At 29.7% G+C, this 25,254-nt stretch overlaps 2 protein-coding genes and 1 pseudogene across 2 annotated transcripts; 2 read left to right on the top strand and 1 right to left on the bottom strand.

Moving 5' to 3' along the window:
• Positions 1–8,485: 8,485 nt before the first annotated feature.
• On the top strand, positions 8,486–9,714 carry LOC112596187 (annotated as a pseudogene).
• Positions 9,715–18,647: 8,933 nt separating this feature from the next.
• LOC112596189 (putative nuclease HARBI1) lies at positions 18,648–19,295 on the top strand. The gene has a single exon (XM_025341679.1). The coding sequence runs from the start codon at positions 18,648–18,650 to the stop codon at positions 19,293–19,295; it is 648 nt and encodes a 215-aa protein (XP_025197464.1).
• Positions 19,296–23,834: 4,539 nt separating this feature from the next.
• Positions 23,835–24,841, bottom strand: LOC112596190 (zinc finger MYM-type protein 1-like). Its single transcript, XM_025341680.1, has 2 exons — positions 24,661–24,841; positions 23,835–24,421 (listed from the first exon to the last, which is right to left on the bottom strand). Exons 1-2 carry the CDS (start codon positions 24,839–24,841, stop codon positions 23,835–23,837), a joined length of 768 nt encoding a protein of 255 aa, XP_025197465.1.
• Positions 24,842–25,254: the final 413 nt, after the last annotated feature.

Genomic DNA, 25,254 nt, shown 5'->3' on the forward strand with positions numbered 1-25,254 from the left:
TACCTATTTTAAAAGTTGTTTAAATTATGTTTTTTTTTTGTTATTTTTTCTTATTATGTATTCTATGTTCTATTAGGTAGGTTTTTATCGTTACCTATTCGTTAAAGATATTATTATTAAAAAGGGTTTATTGAAAACTATTTTGGTAATTTTATGTTTAACCTAACTCTTAACCGTATAGAATAATACCATAGTTTAATAGAATCATATACTTGATTTTGTGTGAAGATTTATTTATTAATCGTTGGATCACATCAAGCTCTAAGCTGTGAAAAAAATATCTAGGGGAAGGGTTTGAAGTCTGGATCTCCTTAGCAAAGATATTGCCTCCCCTGCCAAGAAGACCTGTGCACGCTTATGGATAGCAGATATTTTATAAAAACAACTGTAGAATCCTATACCAATTAAAACTCTGTAAACTATTAAATATCACAATTTTTATTAATTAAGAAAAATATTATTAATTTATCAAAGGATATCTTCTTTTTTTAATTTTTGAAAATATATCAACCGCATCATCTAAATTAATTTTACCTGATACATCACTTTCCACCGCAATGACCAGTAAATCACTCAGCCGTTCATTTCCCATTGTTAGTCGTAGATGGGTTTTAACTAATTTTAGAGAAGAAAAGAAGCGTTCATTGGATGCAGTAGTAACAGGCAAAGTCATAAGGATATTTATAATTTTAAGAGTTTCTTGAAAAGCATTTGGAAGTTGGTTTAAAATTTTTGAAATAGAATAAAGGTCATGAATTCCATCATCTCTGTCTATGTTTGCATGATTTATTAAATTTTTTGCAGATGGAAATTCACATTGAAGATTTTCATAATTAATTTTAAAATGTTTATAATGATCAATAAAGGTAACTAAATGGGGACTTTTTAAATTAAAATAATCAATACTAGAGGATGAGAAAATGTTACAAGTAAGAACTATTTCATTACTAGGATTGCTGAAGCGATGGTTTAGTTCATTCAAAAACCTAAAACAATAAAATAAAAAATATATACTATCAAATTAATGCAGATAAAAGTAGTTAGTTTTTTCAATTAAATGATACTTATTAATAATTTTGATTTAAGTTTTTACCTGTCAATTGCAGTATAAAAAATAATTTTTATATCACTCAATGGCTAGTTATTTTCAATTGATGTATTGCTATTATTTTCATAAGTTCCTTGTCCTATTGTTGATTGAATAAAAAAATCTTGAAGATTTCTATTTAATCTCACTGGTCTTCTATTTCTTGAACTATTTTCATAGACTATTTCTTTTTTTTCAGCAACTAATTTTGTGCTGTTATTAATTTTATCCCAAAATGTATCGCTACGCATTTTTTGGATATTTTGCTTTGTATTTTGTAACAAATTAATCGCTGAAGATTGTATAATACTTGCGCCTTGAAGTTCTACTGAAGCACAGTGAATAGTTTGTAATAAAATCTCCATAGCATGAGAAGTTTTTATAAATGAAATATTTTAAAATTCTTTTAATATACCAATAGCTCTTGCAGTTTGATCTCCTTGATGACTCAGTATTGATAGAACTTCTAAAATTTCAGTAAAACGCATATTAACTTTTTGTATTGATTTATACCAATATGCCCACCTTGTGTCTGCCAACCGTTCCAAATGAATTACAGGTATTTGTTTATCTTTTTGAGCTCTGACAAATAGCTCATACCTTGTCTGCCCATTCATTAAAAACTTATACAAGTTTTGAATTGTATTGAAAAAATTACATAAGTGGGGTATATTTTGTAGCGTTTGAACTAAACATAAATTTAAACGATGAGCATAGCAGTGGACATAAATGGCATGAGGAACTTTGGAGCATATTCTTTCTTGAACACCGGAATACTGCCCACTCATAACAGAAGCTCCATCGTAGCATTGTCCAATACAGTTCATGATATCCAATTTATTTATTGATAGTATTTTAGTTATTTCACTTGCCAAACATTCAGCATTTGAATTTGCCATGTAGTAGCAACCAATTGATCTCTCACAAATATTTAGTTCTTTGTCTACAAACCGTATTAAAAAACTCATTTGTTCTTTTTTTGATAAGTCTTTGGTTTCATCAACCATAATTGTATAAACGCCAAACTTATTCATAGAGTTTAATATAATCTGTCTTGTACATTGAGCTATACTACTTATAAAATCGTTTTGATACTCAGGACTAGTGTAGTGACCGTAACGTGCCTGTAATCGTAATTTTATTTTATCATCAGCAAACATATCTAAAATTTCTAAAAAATTCCCTCTGTTTTTAGAAATATCAGACTCATTATGTCCACGAAATGCTAAACCCTGTTTTGACAGAAAAAGTGCCGCCTTTAGTAAGAATTTTAAGTGTTCTCTATTTTCAATAATATTTTGTTGTCGTACGTTATTAACTTGATTAGCGATAGATAGTGAATGGTTTTTTTTAACTAGAAGATAATCGTTCCAACGCTGTACACAAATAACATGAGTCTTACATCTCTGATGATTGTTCAAAGATAAGGTCTGTTCCTTCCAAATTTTACATTTTGAACCATAATTAACAAAACATAAATTACCAGCAGTTTTTCCAGAGGCTATAATGTTGGCAGAAAAATGACGGCATGGAAAACAGAAAATTTCATCTTTTGATACAGAATACTCTATCCAGTTGTAAATTTTATAATGTCTACTTGTAAATCGTCGACCATTGGTAGCGGGGAATAACATTTCTGGCTGAACTGGTTCATCATTTTTTGATAAAGATATATCACAAATCTGTAAAGCATAAATATCATATTTAGTATATAGTAATTTTAACCAATCTAGCATAAAATAAAACAATTATTATACATACCAAAGGCTCTATAGCATCGCATACATTGGAAGCAGGCTCAGTACATGGTAAAACCTGTAAAGCATAAATATTATATTTATTATTTAGTCCATAGTATTTTTTACCAATGTAGCATAAAATAAAACAATTATACATACCAAAGGGTCTATAGAATCACATACAAAAGGGGTAGACTCAATACATGGTGTTGGTTCTAATGAAGACTTCTGCAAAAAATTAATTTTACCATGTTAAAAATTTGAAAACATTGCAATAGGCTCACAATCATTTTCGACCATGTACATAATTTATGCAAGAATTATTTATTTAAGAAATTAGAACTTACCAAGACTTCTTCAGAATCATTAATTGACGTGCTTTCTGAATTAGTGCTTGCTTCAGCCTCAGAAATTTTTGATGGTTCTATAAAACGATGTACATAATATTTTTAATATTTTGAAGTAATATTTATGAAATATAGAAAATATAAAACATATATTTTAGAAAATGTATAAGGAACTACTGCTTATAAGATAAACTATTATTAAACAAAAATAAAATTTAAGAGATCAGGTACCTACAAAATACATGTATTGCAATTTCATTCTTAAAGAACTGATATGTAAAATATTTGTAAATAGTAAAATGCAGAATTCAGAAACAATGTTGAATTATTCAATTGAAACATGCACTAATAGAAGTAAAAAAAGCAATGTTTTATTTGAGTACCTAATATGAACATTTTGTTAATTATATAATATGGATAACTAAATAAAATATTTGTGGCATGAAACTGTTACATAAATATGAAATATTATTAATATTTTATTTAGTTATCCATATACCTATTGTTAGATACAAATATTAAATATTATTAACAATATTTCTCGAATAAAACATTGCATTTTTTTTTATTATTATTATTGTGTATGTTACAATCGACTAATTTTTAATTCAACACTGTTTCTGAGTTCTGATTATCACAAATTATTACTCATTTATTTGATATTTAAACTATTTAGGTACAAACATTTTATATTTATGTTCTTTAAGATTCTATGCAAAATAGACTAATTTATTTGTTTTTTATATTTGTCACACAATATGCTTTTTGATTTGACTAATTTATATAAGCAACATAATAATATTTAAACCGTACTCACTGATGTAACTACTCTTATGTATGTTTGTATAATATGAAATATTTTAAAGAGAATTTTCAGTAAATTTACCCAATAGAAAAATATGAACTACTTACCGGCTGCATGAAATAACGTGGTTATCTTAGTGCAGTTTTGTCCCTGTACAACTGCAGGTTGTTGTATTAATTGTGCATCAATCTAAAAGATATAAAATCGAATTTATAAATTAATATTATCTTAAGTTATACTAATTTTTCAAATTTATTATTGCTTGCTTACTGGTTCAGGTTTTGTTTGTTTATTAAACAATTCAGAAATTGTTTTTGATTCTTGGGCGACTTGCTGTAGTTTTATTTTTTTTGCACGACGGTTTTTAGCCGCACCACCCATTACTTTTTTTTTAAGAAATGTTTTATCCATATCAAAAGAATAATGAGATTATGAGAACACACGTCACGAATATAATTAATATAGGTAGAATAAGCGGTTACTGAAATAAATATTAACAAAATACAGAATAGTTTACTGTGAATTATGATAAACGACTGACTAAGTTGACAGACGTCTGAGTCCTGAGATAATGAGTAGGTAAGAGTGTAAGTGCGCGTATCCATACGCGCGGAAACTCGAACATTGCGGCGGTTTATTTGCCGCGCACATTGATGTATCAACCTTTAAAGCGCGGCGTGCCTCGCGCGGCAGTTATCCAGCTCGTTTCACCTCCTAGAGTGCGATCCAACGTTCAGTCTTCGCGGCTAAGTGCAACCATGAACGTTTCACGTGCACGAGCAGCTGCTGCTTTCATATAATACATCACATTATTAAAAAAAAACCCAAACGAAAAGCGCGATGGTGGATGAAGAAATTGTATGTTAATCGAATGCAGTGTGGTGTTAAACTTTGGAAGATATGAGATATGAAGCCGTTGAAGATACAATAAAATTTTACAAGAATGACAACTATAGAGTTTGAGCACTTAAATCATTAATTGAGCCCACAGGTGAAGAAAATGGACACACAATTTCGAGAAGCGATTTCAGTAACGGAGATTAGGCATAACATTAAGATTTTTAGCAACTGGAGACTCATATACAACTTCCAATTTTCAGTATCAAACAATCTTTTCACGAATAGTTCGAGTTTGTGATGCATATGTAATGCTCTGAAAGATTGCTAAGGTAAGTGTAATAATGACACTTTTAATTTAACATTACCATTTATTGTAATCGCTTAAAATTAAATAAACTTATAATAAAAAGAAATTATTTTCTTTAATCGTCTTAGAACTATTCCAAATCTTCTTGATAGAGGAGCTTGAAGATGGTGAAGGAAATTGAACTGGTTGAGGAGACGAACTGAGTCTGAGGAGACGGAACTGGAGTCTGAGGAGACCGAGGGTGCTGAGGACGGAACTGGAGTCTGAGGAGACCGAAGTGGTGGCTGAGGAGACGGAACTGAGTCTGAGGAGACCGAAGTGGTGGCTGAGGAGATAGTGTTGAGTTTTGAGTAGTATTGTAATAGTAAGCATGTCCAAGATTAGTAGAGTATAAAATCCCAAATCAGCTTCATAAATCACATTGTTGATGCATTTTTCACGTAAAAGTTCGTTGATCATATTTACGGAGTTCGTTAGCTAAGTGCTGGCCATAAGTAAAGTATAGAGTCGTGACGATGATGTTTACGAATTTGAAACGCTTTTCCAACATAGGAGACTTCTTCTGTATTTTTCTTTTTCTTTTAACTGTAGACTATCGAACTTTGTAGCATTCACATTCTTCAACATGTTTCTGTACTGTCCGTAACGGATGGTGTGGGTCTCCATCATTATTTTCAGATGTTATCACATTTTGAGTGGTTGATATCTATAAAATAACGAATACAATTAATAAAAATAAATATTATGCTTATTTAATTTAATTGTTACAGGCACCAGACTCTGAAGAAGAATGGTTAGAGATAGCACACGATTTTGAAAGAAAATGGAATTTTCCTCATGTAATAGCGCGTTAGATGAAAGCATGTAATGTTACAAGCACGGTTAACAGTGGTACAGAATATTATAACTATACATTTTTCAGTATAGTACTAATGGCTTTAGTAGACGCTGACTATTGCTTTAGGTACGTAGATGTTGGTTGTAAAGGTAGACGTTCTGATGGTGGTGTTTTCAAGAATACTAAATTATACAAAAACTCGAAAATCTTGAAAATACCCTCCATCAATACTTCAGGTCCCTATGCTATCAACATACCGTATGTAATTCTGGCTGACAAAGCTTTTTCACTTAGTGAATACAATTATGAAACCATTTAAAGGAGAACCAGCCAGAGGTTCTCAGGAAAGAATCTTTAATTACAGGCTATCTCGAGGACGTCGAGTAGTCGAAAATGCTCGGAATTCTGAGCTCCAGTATTTAGAGTACTACGGAAGCCTATGTTACTAGAACCTAAAACGGCTACTAAAATTGTTCTAACCACTATTCATTTGCATAATTATTTGAGGAAAACCAAATACGCGATCACTATACACACCACCTGGATCTCTAGATAGTGAGACAGATGGGGAACTTAGACCAGGAACTTGGAGAAATGAACCTGCACCTACATCACTACTGCCTATGCCTTGTATTCCACGAAGAGCTGGAAACTATGCGAAAGAAATACGTTCACATCTAGCACATCATTTTGTTACCAATGAATCGTAAGTAAACAGATAAATTGTTAACTTACATCTTCCGTTATAGTATCGGAAGTCATTAGTACGTCTTTATTCTTCATAAAATCAAAGTCGTCAAAGAAACCACTTTGAAGCGTAAACTTTGATGTACCTAAATAAAATAATATTAATACAATTAATAATTCATAGGTTAAATGTTAGTTAATGTTAAAATTAAAATTATCATATAATTACTACATTATTAATTCTAAATATTATCAACAAGTAAAATTCAAAATAAAAACTTAGTATATTATACAGTATTTTTTTTTATTTGCCACATTATCCCTTTCACTAAGTACATTGGTAGTCAATACAATAAAATTTCATATAAATATACACACTCATATGAGTAAACATTCAGCTCCGAAAATGTGTTGAGGTTTTAATTTATTACCATACTAGAATGAAAATCGGAATGAATATAAATATAATTGTATTAAATAATAAAATATTGTATACGATACTGATTGTAAATAATACTGGTTACTTGACAACAAACACCATATGAATAAAATGTTTATAAATTATAATAGCATATTAATATAAATTTTTATATGTAAAAATATCAGCATTGATGTATAATTTTAACTATGACGATAAGATAAAAACGGTGGGAAAGATACTTTAAAAATTTAGGTTTTTATTTCATTAATAGTGCGTTATCATTGATGTACACATGGGTAGAGGGTTTTAAATAATATAATAAAATACTTTTATATTCTGTGTATCTTAAATAAATTATTTAAGTATTCTTTACAATAATGTGATATCTCAGGAACCAGTAATATGACTTTGGCTATTCTTGATTTCTTCATAAAGAGCCGAAGCAGTTGTCATTCTTCTTCAGTTCAATAGGTATGTTCATTACTGAACTTAGTTTCTTCACCATCTTCCTCACTGATTTATTGTGGTAAGGGAGATTTACTATTCATAAAAATCTTGTACTCCATACACTTGTATTAAACACGACACTTTTCATTATCCATGGTGGTAGCAAAATCGTGTATTGCCGCGCGAGCAACAACCGACAAGACCGTCCCTTACGCTCGCGAGCAATTAACTGAGCCCTCGCGCGTGCGTTTTACCGACATTTCGCGCGGCGTGTTCGACGCGCAACAAAATGTTGGCTCGCGTGGCAACTAGGTATCCATTTGAGGCATGCGCGCGCCACCGTTCGAGAGTGTGGCCGCGCGTAGGATACGCACCTTAAGAGTGTAAATCGATTGTTGTTTTTAGAATTTGTAATAATTTTAGATTTTAAAAATAAAACTATATGTGATTATGATATTAATTATTATTATTGCTGTGCATATAACAATATTGTGTTCCTACTTCCTTTTTCATAACAAAACACACACGCACACACAAAACATACATGCACGTCCCGCATGCGTCTAAATATAAATGTATTCCAACTATCAGTTATTAATTAAAAATGTATCATTATATATATAATTTCTTAGTAGGCAGACTGTAAAATATTTTCTGAAAATATTATAAAAATAATCATGTTTTTGCACAAATAAAATATAATAATGGTCAAACGGCAAAAACCGGAAACCGGCCCATTGGGCCGCTTTTAAAATCAGACAGGGGCAAATGCCCACCTTGCCACCCCCCCCCCCCCCCCCCCCGCCCCTCGTGCCAACAACTTTTAACCAATGATTAAACGTCTAAAAAATCGAAGTTCAACCTGGATTTATGCAAAGCTATGGTCTCAGCTAATATACCACTATACCACTGAATAAACTATCAAATATAGAGTTTCGGACATTTTTGGAAGTTTATTCTGGAAAAGATGTCCCCACAGAATCAGTACTTCGAAAATTCTATTTAGACGACTGCTACAATGAAATGATGGAAAAAAATTAGGCAACGTGTTTTCGACCGAAAAATTTGGGTGTCACTTGATGAAACAACAGACGCAGAAGGTCGGTATATAGCTAATGTAATAATAGGGACTTTAGAAGAGGATATTGCTGGTCCAATTTTTTTACTGAATACTGAAGCACTAGAAAAGACCAATCACTCTACGGTTAGTAAACTTTTTGACAAATCTTTAAGCATTTTATGGCCTGATGGGATAAGACACGACGACGTTTTATTATTTTTGTCCGACGCTGCGCCGTATATGGTAAAGTGTGGAAAATCTCTGAATGCACTCTACTCTAAAATGGTACACGTGACTTGTGCTGCTCATGGCCTCCATAGAGTTTCGGAGGAAGTACGAAATCAATTTGGTACTGTTGATAAAATTGTAGCTAATGTAAAAAAAATATTTAAAAAAGCACCATCACGCATACAAATTTTCAAAAATTACGCACCGGATATCCCTTTACCTCCAGAACCAATCATAACCCGATGGGATACCTGGATCAATGCCGTACATTATTATTGTAAATACTACGAACAAATTCGTGATTTTGTAAATATGTTGGACTCCAATGATGCTTTAAGTATTAAAGTTTCAAAAAAAAAATTTGGTAAAAGAACACGTTCAAAATAATTTAGTATATATTACTTCAAATTTTAAAGTTCTTTCTGAATCAATTTTGAAACTGCAGACTAAAAACATGCCTTTAGTTGAATCGTTGAGTATCGTGGACAATGTTCAAACACAATTAAAATCCGTTCAAGGTGAACCAGGGAAAAAAGTCTATGAAAAAATGGAAAATGTTTTGTCTAAAAACATCGGTTTAAAAACATTAAAACAAATCTCGTCAATACTTAGTGGATCTATCTCCACCATGGATGGTCTTCCCGAAGATCTGACAACAAATGACCTTATTTTCTACAAGTACGCACCAATTACGTCAGTGGATGTCGAAAGATCATTTTCTGTTTACAAAAACCTTCTGAGCCACAACAGACGATCATTTAAACTCGAAAACATAAAAAAGCATCTTATCATTCAGTGTAATTCAGGTAAATATAACAATGAATACCTAACATGAGTTAATAATCACTGTATTTGATAAATTCTATTTTTTTTTAAATTTAGGACTCTGGGAATAGATTCAGTATAACAGCTTCAATATTATCAAAAGAAAAATATAAAAAAAAATATTTATGATTCAAAAATAATTTTTTTTCTCTATAATTAATAATTATGCTTTTAAATACATTTTTTTAAAAATAATAAATGCATATTATACCGCATATTTTGGTCAAAAATAATTTTTTTAGTGCATACGTATGCACATATTTCATTGTTTTTAGCGCATAAAGTTCCGAGCCCTGATTGTAATATATTCAGTATTGTTTATACTTTATATATTGAAGTATCCAACACTAAAATATGTAAAAATAAAAATAAAAATAAAAATAAAAAACAATATGTGTAAAATAATAATAATTTCTTGTAAATTCTTATAAAAATAATTTATATAATATAAGTAATATAATAAATGTATTATATTATTTCATGGATTATACATACTTTTTTTTTAGAAATAATTAAATTTAAATATTAAATATTACTATTTAAGAACAATAATGATTCCGCATTTTTCATTGACAATCTATTTCGTCGATCTGATATAGTGTACACAGCTTAAGAAAAAATGCGTTCGCACGGCACTGAAGTTGAGGGAACACATAACCTTAACAATGCTAATTGGAACAAATTTGGATAAACCATTTTCATCTATTTCCACCACATTAATGGATCCGATTTCCTATCTAACAAGGGCTCATTTAAATATTTGTTAATTTCAATAATAGCTTTAGATTTTGGAGTGCTGATTATAGTAGATGCAGAGGCCTGTGAAAAATCGATTATTATTTTAAAAGTTAAAACAAATAAAACTATGTACTTTCTAACTAACCTGTAAGTCGAAGTCTTTCCAAATATCTAATTGTTCTTTTTCATTTGAATTTTCTTGAACGGCATTTACTTCGTTTTCCGACAAATTATGTTTTTTCCATTTGAATAATTGTTGTAACACTTTGAATAATTTTCTGGTATGCACGTTCATATGATGTTATATTAATAAAGCCTTTTTTTTTTTTTAACCTTGGATCTAATATTGTTGCTTCTGTCAATAATCGTTGTTCTCCAATCCCGTCAAATTGTTTTTCTGCATTTTTTTCCATACCTAAAAGCATAGAGTATATGCCAGATGGTAAATTGGCATCTTTTCTTTTTTTTTAGATGTGATAATTAGAGCGCGGATTTCTATGCATTGCATATTTTTTTCCTTTTAATGTTTTTGGATTTTTGTCAGTTATCTCCACGAATTATCATAATTTGAAGCTAATGGTGAAATTTTTTTTTGCATATTTCTGCATATTTGAAGGTTATTGCATATTTTTGCATATTTTGACAAAATTCAAAATTTATTGCATATTGAAGCGAAAATTTAAAAAAATGTATAGGATAATATTTTGTCAAGTAGAATGATTTAAAATTTATATCTATTCATTTGGCATTTTTAGTGATAAAAATAGTCATAAAAAAAACTGGAAACTCGAAATATGACTTTATATCTAAGCTTTTCAATAATTGACGAAACGAAAGAAAAAATGCATTCTATTCCTGGATTGAAAGGTGTAACACTTACAACAAAATTAAACGAGCTTTCCAATAAAAATGAAGGTCTGAAAATTCTACGAAAAATTAATTCAGTGTTATTAAGTGAAAACGTTCATCTTGAAGATCTTTATCAAGATCCGACAATACTAAGTTGCTTCAAATATGCCCCAATAACTTCGGTTGACGTCAAACGTTCGTTCTCAGTCTTTAAAAATATGTTAATCGATAAATGATACAACTCCACAGAAGAAAAACTTGAAATGCATATGATTATTAATTTTAATAATAAATACAATTTTAAAAATAAATTAAGTTTAGAAATTATTTATTATTAAGTATTTAAGTAATTAATTATTATAAGTTTTATTGTAAATTTTAAATAAATAAAAAATTCTTGTATATTTTTGCATATTTTCATAATTTTGACTGCATATTTTCATTATTTTTACTGCATATTATATGCCATATTTCGATACTTTTAAGTGCATAAAAATCCGCGCTTTAATTTATTAGTCACGGAGTCAGATTCAGAAAGTGATGAAAATGTAGAAATTTTAAATATAGAAGAAAATATTACTTATATTCTCCCAAGTCCACGAAAAAAATCGTTCATCAAATCGACAAAAAAATCCAAATAAATGCACACCAAATGTTTTTTTCCAACTGTCGTGAGCTTTTTCCTAATACTGAAAATTATCAAACAAATGAAGAACTTGCAGTACCTATATTAACACAACATACAACAAGTGAAGTACCAACTTTTGATGCAAACTCAAATTTTCAAGACGAGTTTATAGAACCTATTTGGTCGTCTAATGAAAATATAAATATAGACATTCCTTCATTTGATTGTTTGGAAGGACCTACAAATATTGTGGAAACCTTACCCGAAATTACTCCATTTTCAGTTTTCAAACTTTTACTGACAGACGAAGTTATTACATATATTACCTTTCACACTAATTTGTACGCAAATCAAAAATACATGCGAGACGGAAAATCATACACGGAAACAAATATTAACGAAATAAATGCATTTATTGGATTAAATCTGCTGATGGGGATAAAAAAACAATGCAGCTATAGAGATTATTGGTCATCCTCCCCAGATTTACATGATGCGTATATAAGTAGTATTATGCCATTAAATCGTTTTAGTTGGATACTTTCTCATTTGCATTTGAACGATAATTCGGTTATTCCAAAAAAGAGGTGAAGTAAACTTTGATAAATTATATAAAGTAAGACCATACCTAAATTTTATTTTAAAAAAATAGTCAAGCATTGTATAATCCTAATCGAATTGTAGCTATCGACGAATCTATGATTAAATTTAAAGGTCGTAATTCATGTAAACAATATATGCCTAAAAAGCCTATAAAAAGAGGTTATAAAGTATGAGCTTTAGCTGACAAACATGGATACTTATGGAACTTTGATGTGTACACAGGGAAATCTGGTGACATAGCTGAAAAAAAATTTAGGTGCTCGGGTGGTTAAAAATTTGTCTACTCCGCTTCAAAATAAAAATTATTTTTTATACATTGATAATTATTTCACGAGTTATCCACTTATAACTTATTTAAAATTAAACGGTATTCACGCATGTGGAACTGTGAATATGTCAAAAAAAACATTTGCCAAAGTTCAAAGATGACAAATTGTTTAAACAAGGAGATTATGATTGGCGTATTGATCAATTTTCAACATCAATCATCAAATGGAAAGACAAACGTATGGTAAGTCTTTTATCAAATTTTCATGACCCAAGGGATATCGAAAATGTACAAAGGCGAGCTAAAGATGGCACAGTTTTAATGATACCATGTCCAAAAGTTTTGAAAGATTATAATCAAAATATGAACTGCGTGGACAAACTGGACCAAAATAAAAAATCATGCCAAATAGATCGCAAAAGTAAAAAATGGTGGCATAGAATTTTTTTTCATTTTCTGGACATTGCAGTTGTAAATTCGCATAATATAGTATATACACAAGCTACTGGAAATAAAATGACAATGAAAAAATTTTCGACGAGAAATTACGGGACAGCTATTAAGCACAACAATTATTAATAAACGTAAATTAAAAAACAAAACAAAATCGCCAACAGAAATAAAAAAATTTAAGCCATCGGTTCCCGATTACATTAGGCTCGAGAAATCCGATCATCAACCAAAATTGTCTACTAGAAGGAGATGTACTCGATGTAGCACAAAACAAAAAATAAGTTAGAACAGAGTGGATTTGTTCAATATGCGATATTCCCCTTTGTATTACAAAATCTAGAAATTGTTTTTCTGACCATCATAATGCGTAAAAGAGGTAAATATTTAGAATAAAAACATTTAAAACACAGAAAACTTAATATTTTGTATGGTTATTTTTTCAGTTTTGAAGAAATTATACTAGCAACAGTGTGGAGACATAAAATGTACTATGATAAATATTTTGTTTTTTATAAGTGTATAATTATATTAAAATATTTATATTAGTTAGGTATTGTATAAACATTAAACATTTTTCCCTTGATTTTTTCTAATATTATTTTGTGCATTAGCAGTGTATATGCTTTTTTTTTAACTTGTATCATTTGTTTTAGTTGTTTATATTTATATGTATACAGATAATAAAGAGAATAGAATTGTCAAATTAAGTTAAATAAATAATTAATTTGTATAAAATGACTAAAAGAAATAGGTTACGCTCCTATGCTGTAGATACCTAAAATATATGACCCACTTATTGCACAGTGGGATTTATGCTGTCCCACCTTTGGTAACTTCCTAAGTTTTTAAGTTTTTTTTATTTTTTTCCCTAAAATCTATATTTGAATATATCTCTAATGACAAAACAGTAACAAAAAAAAAAAAAAATTATAAAAATACATATGTTTGTGCAACAGGGGTGTAGAGTATACTCAAAACCTCGTGCATGAAAGAGTTAAAAGAATGTAAGCAGTGATATATTTTTTTTTAAAGTGATTAAATACTATGACTAATAATAAATTATGTATAAACATATTTCATCCTTTTAACACTTTTAAAATTTTTAAAAATATACTAGTTAATTGTACAATATATGAATTAAATTATAAATTATAAACATTATTACTAATTATTATAAACGTGTATCAATTTTAAAATTTCAATTAAAACATAAATTTATTCGTCTTGGTTTTTTTTTGAGTAGTCTTCAATTACTTCATCATAAAAACTATTTTCTTTTTGAATTTTGGTTACCTAGTAATTGTTTTTCAATAGATAAAATTGACAATGCTGATAGTCTATTTTGTGATTGAGAGTTTCTTAAATATGTATTTATCTTTTTTCAAAGTCGAAAATGAACGTTCAGCACCTGCACTTGTTGCTGGAATTGTTAAAATTAAAGATGATAATTTTGTAACTTGAGGTAAACTTTCAGATAGTTCAGTTCATTTAAGATATAACCAAAGTTCGTTAATATTTCTTTTATGAAATTCGGTTGACAAATACACAATAGTTTATTCACATTTTAGTATAGAAAAATCAAAATATTCACCATACGAATTTTTTCAGTGAGTCCATAGAACTTGTTGGAAACTAATTAACAAACTGCTCAAATTTTGAAAAATCCAATAATGAAAAAAATTGTAATTTAGACATTTCGGAAAATCTCTCATTAATTTTTGTTAACAATACATCAATGATTTCAAAAAATAGTCTTCGGTAATTGGTTTTTTTGTCTTCAGAAATTTCAGTTATTCTTAGTCTTTTTGATCTTAATGGAATTTCGATATTTAAATACTGTTCAGATTTGGACCAAATTTGATCAAAATTATTTCTCATATTTTTTAAGTGATTAATAAAATCTAAAATTTTTGTATCACAATAAATGACATCAAATATTTTTGTTTGCAATATATTAAACAGAATAGTTGCTTGAGGTAAAATATTACCAAATATTAAAAGGAAAAAATAAAAATAAAAATCTTGAATCGTTTGAAAAAATCCTCTAGCACACGATAATGTTTCACTGTCCCACTTTTCTCCATTTTCTATAATTGTGTTCATGAGGTTTAACACTTCTTGTCTATACTCGGACATCATTTCAACGAGTCTACTGTTATAATTCCACCTAGTTGGGGCGACAGATGGAAATCTTTTTTTTACTTCTTGTTCAAGTGCATAAATTCTTTTTGTAGATTTTGAAAAAAAAGATGAAAGTCCAGAAAGTGTGAGGAAAAATATTTTACATTCTTTTATGTGATCAACGGACTGTTTTAATATTAATTAAGTTTGTGAGCATAACAATGTACAAACATTGCATTTTTGCATTTCGATCGTACAAGCGCTTGCAGACCATTATGTCGCCCAGACATAACTGCGACCCCGTCATATGTTTGTGCTATTAATTTATTTTCACAGTTATATTCTTGTAAAATATTAAAGGTATGTCCGGCTAAGCATTTGGCAGATCGATCTTGACTGATGTCTACAAATCCCAAAAACTTTCCTGTACCCCTTCATATGTCATATATCGAAAAAATTATTGATAATTGAGATTTCGAAACGACGTCGGTGGTTTCATCCATAATTATAGAAACAAAATCAACATTTTTTATTTCTAATGCAATTTTTTTCATTAGAACATTAGAAATTGATTGTATAAGATCGTTTTGTATATCTCCAGAAAGTCCAGAAAAAAACAGTGGCGGTCGAAAGGTGTCCGCTTAATTTGAGATCAAGTGTCCCCATCAAATTAATTAATTCTACGTAATTACCACGATTTGTGGAAGTTATTTGTTCATCGTGTCCACGAAACGGAAGCTCTTGTTTGGCCAAATAACACGTTGCATCAATTAATCGGCTAACAACATAATGATTATTTATATTGTTTCGTTATGTTGTTCGATACTTTTTTTTTTAAGCTTCACTAAGGTATGTTTCGATTCTAACATTACCAAATTTTTTTTAAAGTGATTAAACATTCAATATGTATACGATTTGTTTCATGGCGATGTTTCAAATTATGATAATTATTTAAATCATCAAAACCAAATTTCGACCAAACGTTTGACTCACGTGAAAATAAAATACAAGGCCAACAGTAAAGTTTTTGAGATTTTTTCTCAACCAGATAACCATTTATTTGAATCATAATAGGATGAATTAAAATATCGAAAAGTTTTTTTATTTTTTGATTTCAAATTTTGAAGTTTTGGAGTAGGTCTTCCTTTATTTATAATATTTTGTTTTTCAGAAATGAGTTAGTTCCAAAAGATTTTTGTAATAATTGTTCAATAATACATTTACAATAATTATTATTGTTTAAATTTAAATTTGAGGTACTTGCCAATGAATCCATGTTATAAATTCGATAAAATAAAGAATGTATATTACTACAAAAGTCTATTTGGCGAATGACAGTGTACTGTGTAAATAAGAAAAAAACGGCTACAGTCTACAACGCGTTAGATTACGTGCCGGTCGCTACTTGTTTCTCGCGTAATTAGCTTTAAGCTATGGTTTCCTAAAAAAGCGGTGCCGTTATCTAGCGGCCGTCATTTTACGGTGGTCAATAACGGCCGTCTTTACGGTGACCAACCTGTGGTTTCCTAGGAAGTAGTGCGACCGTATTCAATCGTAGTCACTCAGTAGTCAGTACTCACTCGAGAGTAGTAGATCGTGCACTGGTGAAAAAATGGACGATTTGGACATAGCATTATTAGTATTTTTGGATGATGAAGAGTCATCAGAAGACGAAAACAATCGTTTGGAGGAGAGTGTTATGTTCAAAAATCGTAAAACTGAGGGTGCATTTCAAATTTTAGTGCGTCGCCATCTGCAGTGTAATGACGAAAAATTTAGGCAATACTTTCGCTTAACACCAGTGTTATTTGACTATGTATTGAATCACATAAGAGACGACTTAACTTATAAACCATATAATAGACACAAAAAGCCCATATGCCCAGAAGAAAAGTTATGTATACTTGTGAGGTAAGTACCTACACTAAATCATATTTTATTATAAATTATACCTATAAATCTGTCACTAATGCTAGTAATACTGGTATACCAATAGTATACCGGCCAATATTATATAAAATGTTTAATAAAGTATAATAAATCAAAATATTTATATTATAATATATCGTAGTAAATTATAAATAACAAGCGAAGTAACATAATTAATTTTTAAAAGTATGTTATTATAAGTTTTAATGATTAGTCAGTCCATCCTTTCAACATAAAACTATAAAACTTTTAGTATAAAAAATTTTTAAAAACAAAATATAAATTTAAAATTAAAATTTTTCCTTTCCGTGTTTTTGTTATTTTAATAATTTTTATTATTACCTATTATTAAAATAACAAAATAAATCAAAATAAAATACATTTTAACTAAACATAATGCAAATAAACATAATATTATATGAAAATTTTAAAAACAATTTCGTGTGTGAAAAAAAAATTAAATATATGTTTATGAACGTCATAAACGTTCATTAACGTTATGTCATATATGCATTGTTAATTATAGATGTAAAAAAAATTGGTTATTTTCAGTTAGGCTAAGGACACTTTCTGAAACACCTCTTCCATCTCTTTGTGATGACTCGTCATATATTTGTTCTTGGTAATTTGACGTTTCACTTGTTGCTGGGGATGGCACCGTTTCTGAGTGTATGAAGCTCATTGTTGAACTTGGCCCTGTTGATGAAAGTGTCTGTCTTGAATCGCCTAAAATACTTTTTAATTCTGCATTACCGACCAATGACGAAATTTGCATCCTTAATTGCACTTGTTCATACCGAGGAAGCTTCTTTACAATTTTTGCCATGGAGTTAAAGAAAAGGTCGATTTCGTCCAATTCATTAGCAGGAGTTGAGTTTCGTTCAGCTATTTGTTTCAGTAATTGTAATCGTTCTTCAGAGTGTGTTAGTTTTATCTTTTTCTTATCTCTCATAATGTTTTCTTTCTTACCATCCATTTTTTTTATTATTATCTTCGTTACTATTGATGATTGTCATATTTTCTCCTCTTTCATCAATCTGGGTGATGTTTTCTTCGAGGTCAGCGTGAGAGTTTTCCATAAATTCACTCTCGTCAAACCTAGCCTCATCTCCAACAACATTGGTAATTGTGTTAAGTCTTTGTGATGATGGAAGGCTATCTAAGAATGACAGGAGAACAGACCTATTCTTTGCTGCCTCTCCACCTGAACCAGTACCAGGTTTACCTTTACGCCGAATATAATAATCCCTTACGTAGGCCCATCGTTTACTGCAGTCAGAACCTAAAACACAAATTGTAATTTGATTTCTTATTTCAGACATTTGGCCACAGGAGAATCTTTTCGGTCACTTGCTTTTCAATATCGAGTCAGTCATTCCTGGATAAGTGTCATAATAAGAGAAGTTTCTGAGGCCATTATTAAAAGGATGTTTGAGTTAACTATACCGTCGCCTACAGAAAATCAACTAAGACAAAACAGTAGTCAATTTTTTTCAAAATGGAATTTCCCGAACTGTGTCGGAGCGATAGATGGGAAACATGTAAGAATAAAGGCTCCCAAACGAAGTGGATCGTTATATTTTAACTATAAAGAGTACTATTCAATCGTTTTGCTAGCAGTCGTTGACGCGGATTGTAAATTCACTGCTGTTGATATTGGTTCCTATGGTAGAGAGGGCGATGCTGGTATCTACCTAAAGAGTCAAATAGGGAAAATGATAAAAAATAATACATTTAATATACCAGCACCAAAAGAAATACCCGGGACAAATACTGTTGTACCCCATGTCATTGTAGGGGATGAAGCTTTTGCTCTGCACGAAAACCTGATGAAACCTTATCCAAGACAGCAATCTGTACATGATCCATCAAAAGCTGTATATAATTATCGACTATCTAGAGCTCGGAGAACAGCTGAAAATACTTTCGGAATTTTATGCGGTTATTTCAGACTCTTTTTCCTACCTATTGCTACTACCCCAGAAACTACAGACAAATTGATTACATGTGCATGCATATTATATAATATTTTACGGGGAGCAAAAGTACTTGCTCCAGGTCAAAAAATATTTTGATGATGCACTACCACTACAAACTGAAAATTTAATCCCCATAACAGAACACAATGTGCGTGCCAAAATGAATCACACTCAAATTCGAGAAATATTCAAAAATTATTTCAACGGTCCAGGGGCTGTAGAGTGGCAGCATAGTTATGCATGCGACATTAATTGTGATTATTATATAATGTATTTATTGTGGTAATTACTTTTACTTTAAAGCATCTGTTGTATAATAATAATTAACATATTCATTATTCTTATATAATAGTATCTGTGACAATACGTAATCGATAACAAAAAAATAACATGTTACTATTCTAAATTTTATTTAATGTAATGTTGAATAAATTAAATTTAAGCTTGAAAAAAAGTGTTTTATATTAAATTAATTAATATTTATTGAGTTTTTCACTTTACTGAATTTTAGTACACACCTGATTTTTGAAGTATTATTCCAATTTCGTTCCACAAATTTTGCTTCATCTGGGCTTGTCTATACTCTTTGGATTTTATATTGTACAAAGCTTCATGATTTTTGACAAAATCAATTAATTGTTCGTCATTTTCGCTCGTCCAAATCACGTTTCCACTCATTTTTAATTAAATATGCACACCGCTACACGCGAAAAACGTTGAACAACTGTTTATCACCGCTATGACGGCCGTCATGCAACTGACAGCACCGCTATTTGACGTTACGGTGACACTCAACGTACTCTAGGAAACCTACTCCGATGTTATTTATAGAAAAAGTATGAGTGACGTCACCCAACGCTATATTACGGCCGCTAGATAACGGCACCGCTTTTTTTAAGAAACCATAGCTTTAAGCAATATCAAATGTGCTTACAAACGCTAGTTAAATACGTGACCCCTTCTATGACTCTATGACGTTATAGGCTATTCGTAAACAACAGTTCCGCGTAAGCAATTTCAGAATGTGTTACACTACAAATCGTATTATGTATGATATGCCGTTAACATAATGGATTAAAAATAGACCGTCAATCGATAATTTTCCCTAAATATAGTACACAGTACACGACACAAACAAAACAATAACAATAACCACTATTTACTATCAATAACTTTAAATATTTTATAAATAAAAAATAAAATTTTAAAATTTAATCATTTATTATGTACCTACCTATAATATAATAATATAATATTATATTATATTCTTAATATTAGTCGTGATTTAATTTATTATTCCTTTGATTTAAAGTGTAAGCAGTGCTTACAGTGCTTACATGCACGCTACGCTGCTGAAATGAATACCAAGTTCGTCATTGATATTTAAAGCAAAATTCTATTTTTATATATTTATTTTTAAATTTATTACTTATATTATTTAGTCTTAAAACTTTACTGATTTAAATTATTTTTTATTTTTGAACAGAGTTATAATGAAATGTTCTTATGAAGGTAATTTTAACGTACCACACTCGAAGAAAAGAAGAATAATAGGTTCTGAAAAAAAATAAAGCACTAGCTGCAATTTTGGATGGTAACATATGCCCTTTCGTCTATACTAGAAATGAAGCAAATAGAATAATGAAAGAAGGTAATAATTATTCAATACTTTTTTAATTAATATTTTAATAAATATAATTACTTAAGGTTTTAATTTCTTCAACGTAATGTGTAGAAACTCTAAAATTGTTTATTGTTTTGGTAATACTTCAGGTTTTTAAATCATGCATTCTTTTTTCTAAATATTTTATAGTGGTTTTAAATTAAGACTAAATTTGATATACATATATTTTTTTACATAGGTGATCCAATACCTGCTCATATCCCAAATTCATCATGTTTAAGAGTTGCCAAATGTAAAGCTATTGCTTCAACTAAATTACACCCTGATCCGATATTATCCTTAGGTTTAATGAAAAATAATTCAACATATGGTCCAATAATAAGGGATATTGGATTAGATAAATTCTTTGTTCATTTTTGGAGCAATATGCAATTACAGATATTCAAAGATAATTATGAAAAAACTACAGTACCTACAATATATTTTGATGCCACCGGAGGATGTGTAAAAAAAAATTAAGAGAAATTATAATGCATACAGTGATTCGATTTTACTGTTCGAAGGTTTTATGAATATAAACAACAATACTTTCACGGTTTGTTCAATGTTATCAGAACAACATGATAGCATGTATATTTATACGCGGTTGCAAAGATGGCTTAGGTGTGGCATAAAATCGCCAAAATTGGTTATAAGCGACCAATCTCTTGCTCTCATGTCCGCTTTAGTTCATACCTTTACTCAATATCAGTCGTTAGAATATTATTTAGTTGCGTGTTTTAATATTCTTGTTAAGAATCAAAACATTCCAATACCTCATTGTATGATTAAAAATGATATTAACCATTTCATGCATTTAGTTACACAATGGTCTCCTTTAAAAAATACCAAATTTGTTCGAACCAAACAACTGATAGCACGTACGATGGGGCTTCTCGTTTATTCTAGTTCAATTAGTGAAGCAGAACAAATTTTAGAAGCTCTATTTAGTGTAATTTTAAGTAGATACGATGGTAAATTGTTAAACGCAACAAAAAAACGATGAAATGCAAAATATATTTAAAAAATCGCATATCATCTAGTGAGATCGATCTAGTTGATAGAAATTTATCTAATGATACAGAAAACGAAAATGAAGAAGAAATATTAGAAAATGAAAATTATAATGGCGATTTTACAATTTCTTTCAAGAGATGGGCCCAGGCGATTTCTGACAAGATTAGAGTTATTGTGAATGAAATTGAAGGTGAATATGATAATGCACAATATCTTCCAGAACTAGAACCCATTATTGTAAGATTTCTAAAACTCTATCCTTGTTGGTCAGGAATTATGGGTGAAATATTTGGTTTTGGAAAAGAAACATCTTCAAGTGGTCGATAGAGAGTAATTTTAACCACTTGAAAAATAGAGTGTTTAAAAATGAATAAATGCCACTTAGAGTTAATACCTTTATCAAAAAATTAACTGAATATTATAGAAGAGACCATTTGTTGGTTCAAAGAAATGTAATTAATAAAGACGTATCACCACCACACAGAATTGAACCAATAACAGTAGATCAAGATAAAATTAATAACAAAGAAAATGAAAATAATTATCAAGAAACAATATTAGAAAAAAACAAATAACTCCGATACCCAATCTTCGTGTACGCCATGTAATGATGGCAATTTACCCACAGGTATTCATAAATGTATCAATTTTAATACACCCGTTAATTTATTTAGGTGCTCAATTTCAATTCCAAAAACAGAAGAAGGTTGTGGAGAACAAAGATTGTGTCTAAGATGCGACAAACAAAGTTCAATTCAAGCAGTTTAATCCAACTGAAAATTGGAACAAAAAAGGAAGATCACAAGATAATAAATTAAGATCTATGAAGTCATCGCGTTCTTTTATTGTTTATCAGCCAGGTTTTGAATTGATTGATTTAAATTTAAAAAGATCAATAACTCCAGTAATGTTACTAAAAAATGGAAACGCTCAGTGGCGAAGCTTGTGTTCAGAATTAGGGTAGACAAATTTATAAAATAATATTTTTTAAACAAAAATACATAAATAAACTTATTTTATTCATAATACATTATAACATACAATTTTTTTATATGGTTTTATGTATTAAATCTATTTTTCTATTTTTTGTTTTTGCAAATAAATTAATTACTTCATCAATAAATGTAGGATCTGTGGATAACTCGTTCAACATTTGTTTTTCAATGGCCAGTGATGACAAATTTGACAATCGGTCATTGTTCATAGAATTTCTTAAAAAAATGTTTTAATACGTTTCAAAGCACTCATATTCCTCTCACTGGAAGACGTTGTTAGAGGGATGGATAATACTAATTGTAGCAATTTTAAAAGCTCTTGATATACATCTAGTAAATTGTTTAAATTAAATAAAAATTATTAATAATTATAAATATTTTTAATTGAAATGTACATTATAATTATTTATATTCTTACTTTTGTATAAATAATTGAATAAATCTTTTGGTGTTAAATATTTATCAGGGCTGTTATAAATTATTACCAATTCATTCTGTAATCGTTCTAAGTTAAATATGCCTGGAAAATTATTTTTCAGTTCCATTAGTTTATCCACTGGGAAATTATTTTTGTAATTCTTAAACGACATATTATTTGTAAGTTCGACGAATTCTAAATTTATGAAATCTTTAAATCGAACTTCAATTTGTACTATTATAGAATCTAATATTTCAAGTTAGAGTTTTGAGATCAATCTTATTTTTTTTCTGAATATTGTAGTTCGCAATTTAACTCTATCGCCGATTTACAACATATTGATATAGTTTTCTCTTTTCTCATTGCAGTTAATTGATCAGAAAATATTTTTATTTGATTGACACAATATTGAACATTGGCTGTACATTTAGTCTGTAGTATTAAAAATACATGGTCTGAGTATAAAAAATAGTTTTTTAAACAAGCAAAGTAAATAAACAAATTTAAGATTTGATAGCTTATGCAATAAACCATAAGCCATACTAACAGTTGTTGGATCCCAGTCGTCTTCGTCTGTAATACAAGTTATCGCTTTTTTTTAATTCTATAAAATGGGTAGTAATAGTTGCAGCACCTCTGGAGTGATAATTCCATCTCGTTTCACAGCTTTGAGGAAGTTTAAACCCCTTTTCCCTTAAAAGTTGACTCCATTTTGGCGATCTACTAAAGAATGTATGAAACATAGTCAAATCACTTATAAATATTTTAACAGATTTTATAAATTTTGATCTGTGTAGAAACACTAGATTAAGTTGGTGGGCATAACAATGTATGAACATTGCTTTTGGATACGACTGTTTAATAATGGCTTGAACTCCATTCTTTTGCCCTGCCATAACAGCTGCTCCGTCATATGTTTGACACACTAGTTTATCGCCTATATTCCAATTTTTTATTTCTGTCAATAAAATTTCAGATAGCCCAAAAGCAGATTTATCTTTTGATACATCGTAAAATCCTATAAACCTTTCTTCAATTTTGTTATCAACTACATATCTAAATATAATGCTCATTTGAGATTTACAAGATACATCTGTTGTTTCGTCTACTTGAATAGAAATAAAATTTGCTTTTTGCAATTCATTTGAAATTTTTGTTTTTAACACACTAGTAATACAGGAAATTAAATCGTTTTATATATCGCTTGATGTTCCTTTAAAAACTGAACTCGACATAAAATGTTCTCTGAGCAGTTGCTCTTCTCGAGAAAGTAAATCTAAAAGTTCTAAATAATTGCCTTTATTTATAGAAGAACTATCTTCGTTATGACCCCGGAAAGCAATTTCTTGCTTTCCCAAAAAAACAAACAACGTGTAAATATGCGACGATTAACACCGACATTTTCATTATGTTTAATAGCAGCCAAACGACGTCCTTCCGAAAATGCATGTTCAATTCGATTTGCCCCAAGCAACATAAATTGTTCTTGGGAAGTTAAATGTGTTTTACTTATTGCATGTTTAGATGCTTTACGATCAAAATTTTTCATAACAGAAATACCAACCCATGTTTTTTTCTCCACAGAACAGTAGACAATAATAACAAAATAATTTACCAAGATTTTCACTTCCAGCTAACCACGCATATTTTGTGTACCATGATATTTGAAATTTTCGTATAGTATTCCCATCAACCGTTTCCAAAATTAAACGCGGTGTTGGTTTTTTGTTTTTTCAATTCAAGTTTATGTTCGAATGAATAGTTATGAATTCCTACTTTTAAAATTTCACTAATTATATCTGAACACTCCATATTAAATTTAAAACACTGCGTTCCAACGGGAAACAACAACTAAAAACTAAATAGTAGTGACGCGTTCATGAACGAATCGTTCCAATAGAACGAGTCCAGTGGGGGAACGAATCGGAACGATTCCACCTATACGTTCTTTTTTAAGTGCAA

The sequence above is a fragment of the Melanaphis sacchari genome, unplaced genomic scaffold, assembly GCF_002803265.2.
Source record: "Melanaphis sacchari strain LSU unplaced genomic scaffold, SCAv2.0 Contig307_pilon_pilon, whole genome shotgun sequence".
Lineage (NCBI taxonomy): Eukaryota > Metazoa > Arthropoda > Insecta > Hemiptera > Aphididae > Melanaphis > Melanaphis sacchari.

Coding starts and splice junctions, on each gene's coding strand:
- LOC112596190 (XM_025341680.1), bottom strand. CDS start 24,841: ATGAAAAATTTTGATCGTAAAGCATCTAAACATGCAATAAGTAAAACA. Junction 24,422..24,660: donor TCGTCGCATATTTACACGTT/GTTTGTTTTTTT, acceptor AATTGCAAAAAG/CAAATTTTATTTCTATTCAA.
- LOC112596189 (XM_025341679.1), top strand. CDS start 18,648: ATGTTTGAGTTAACTATACCGTCGCCTACAGAAAATCAACTAAGACAA.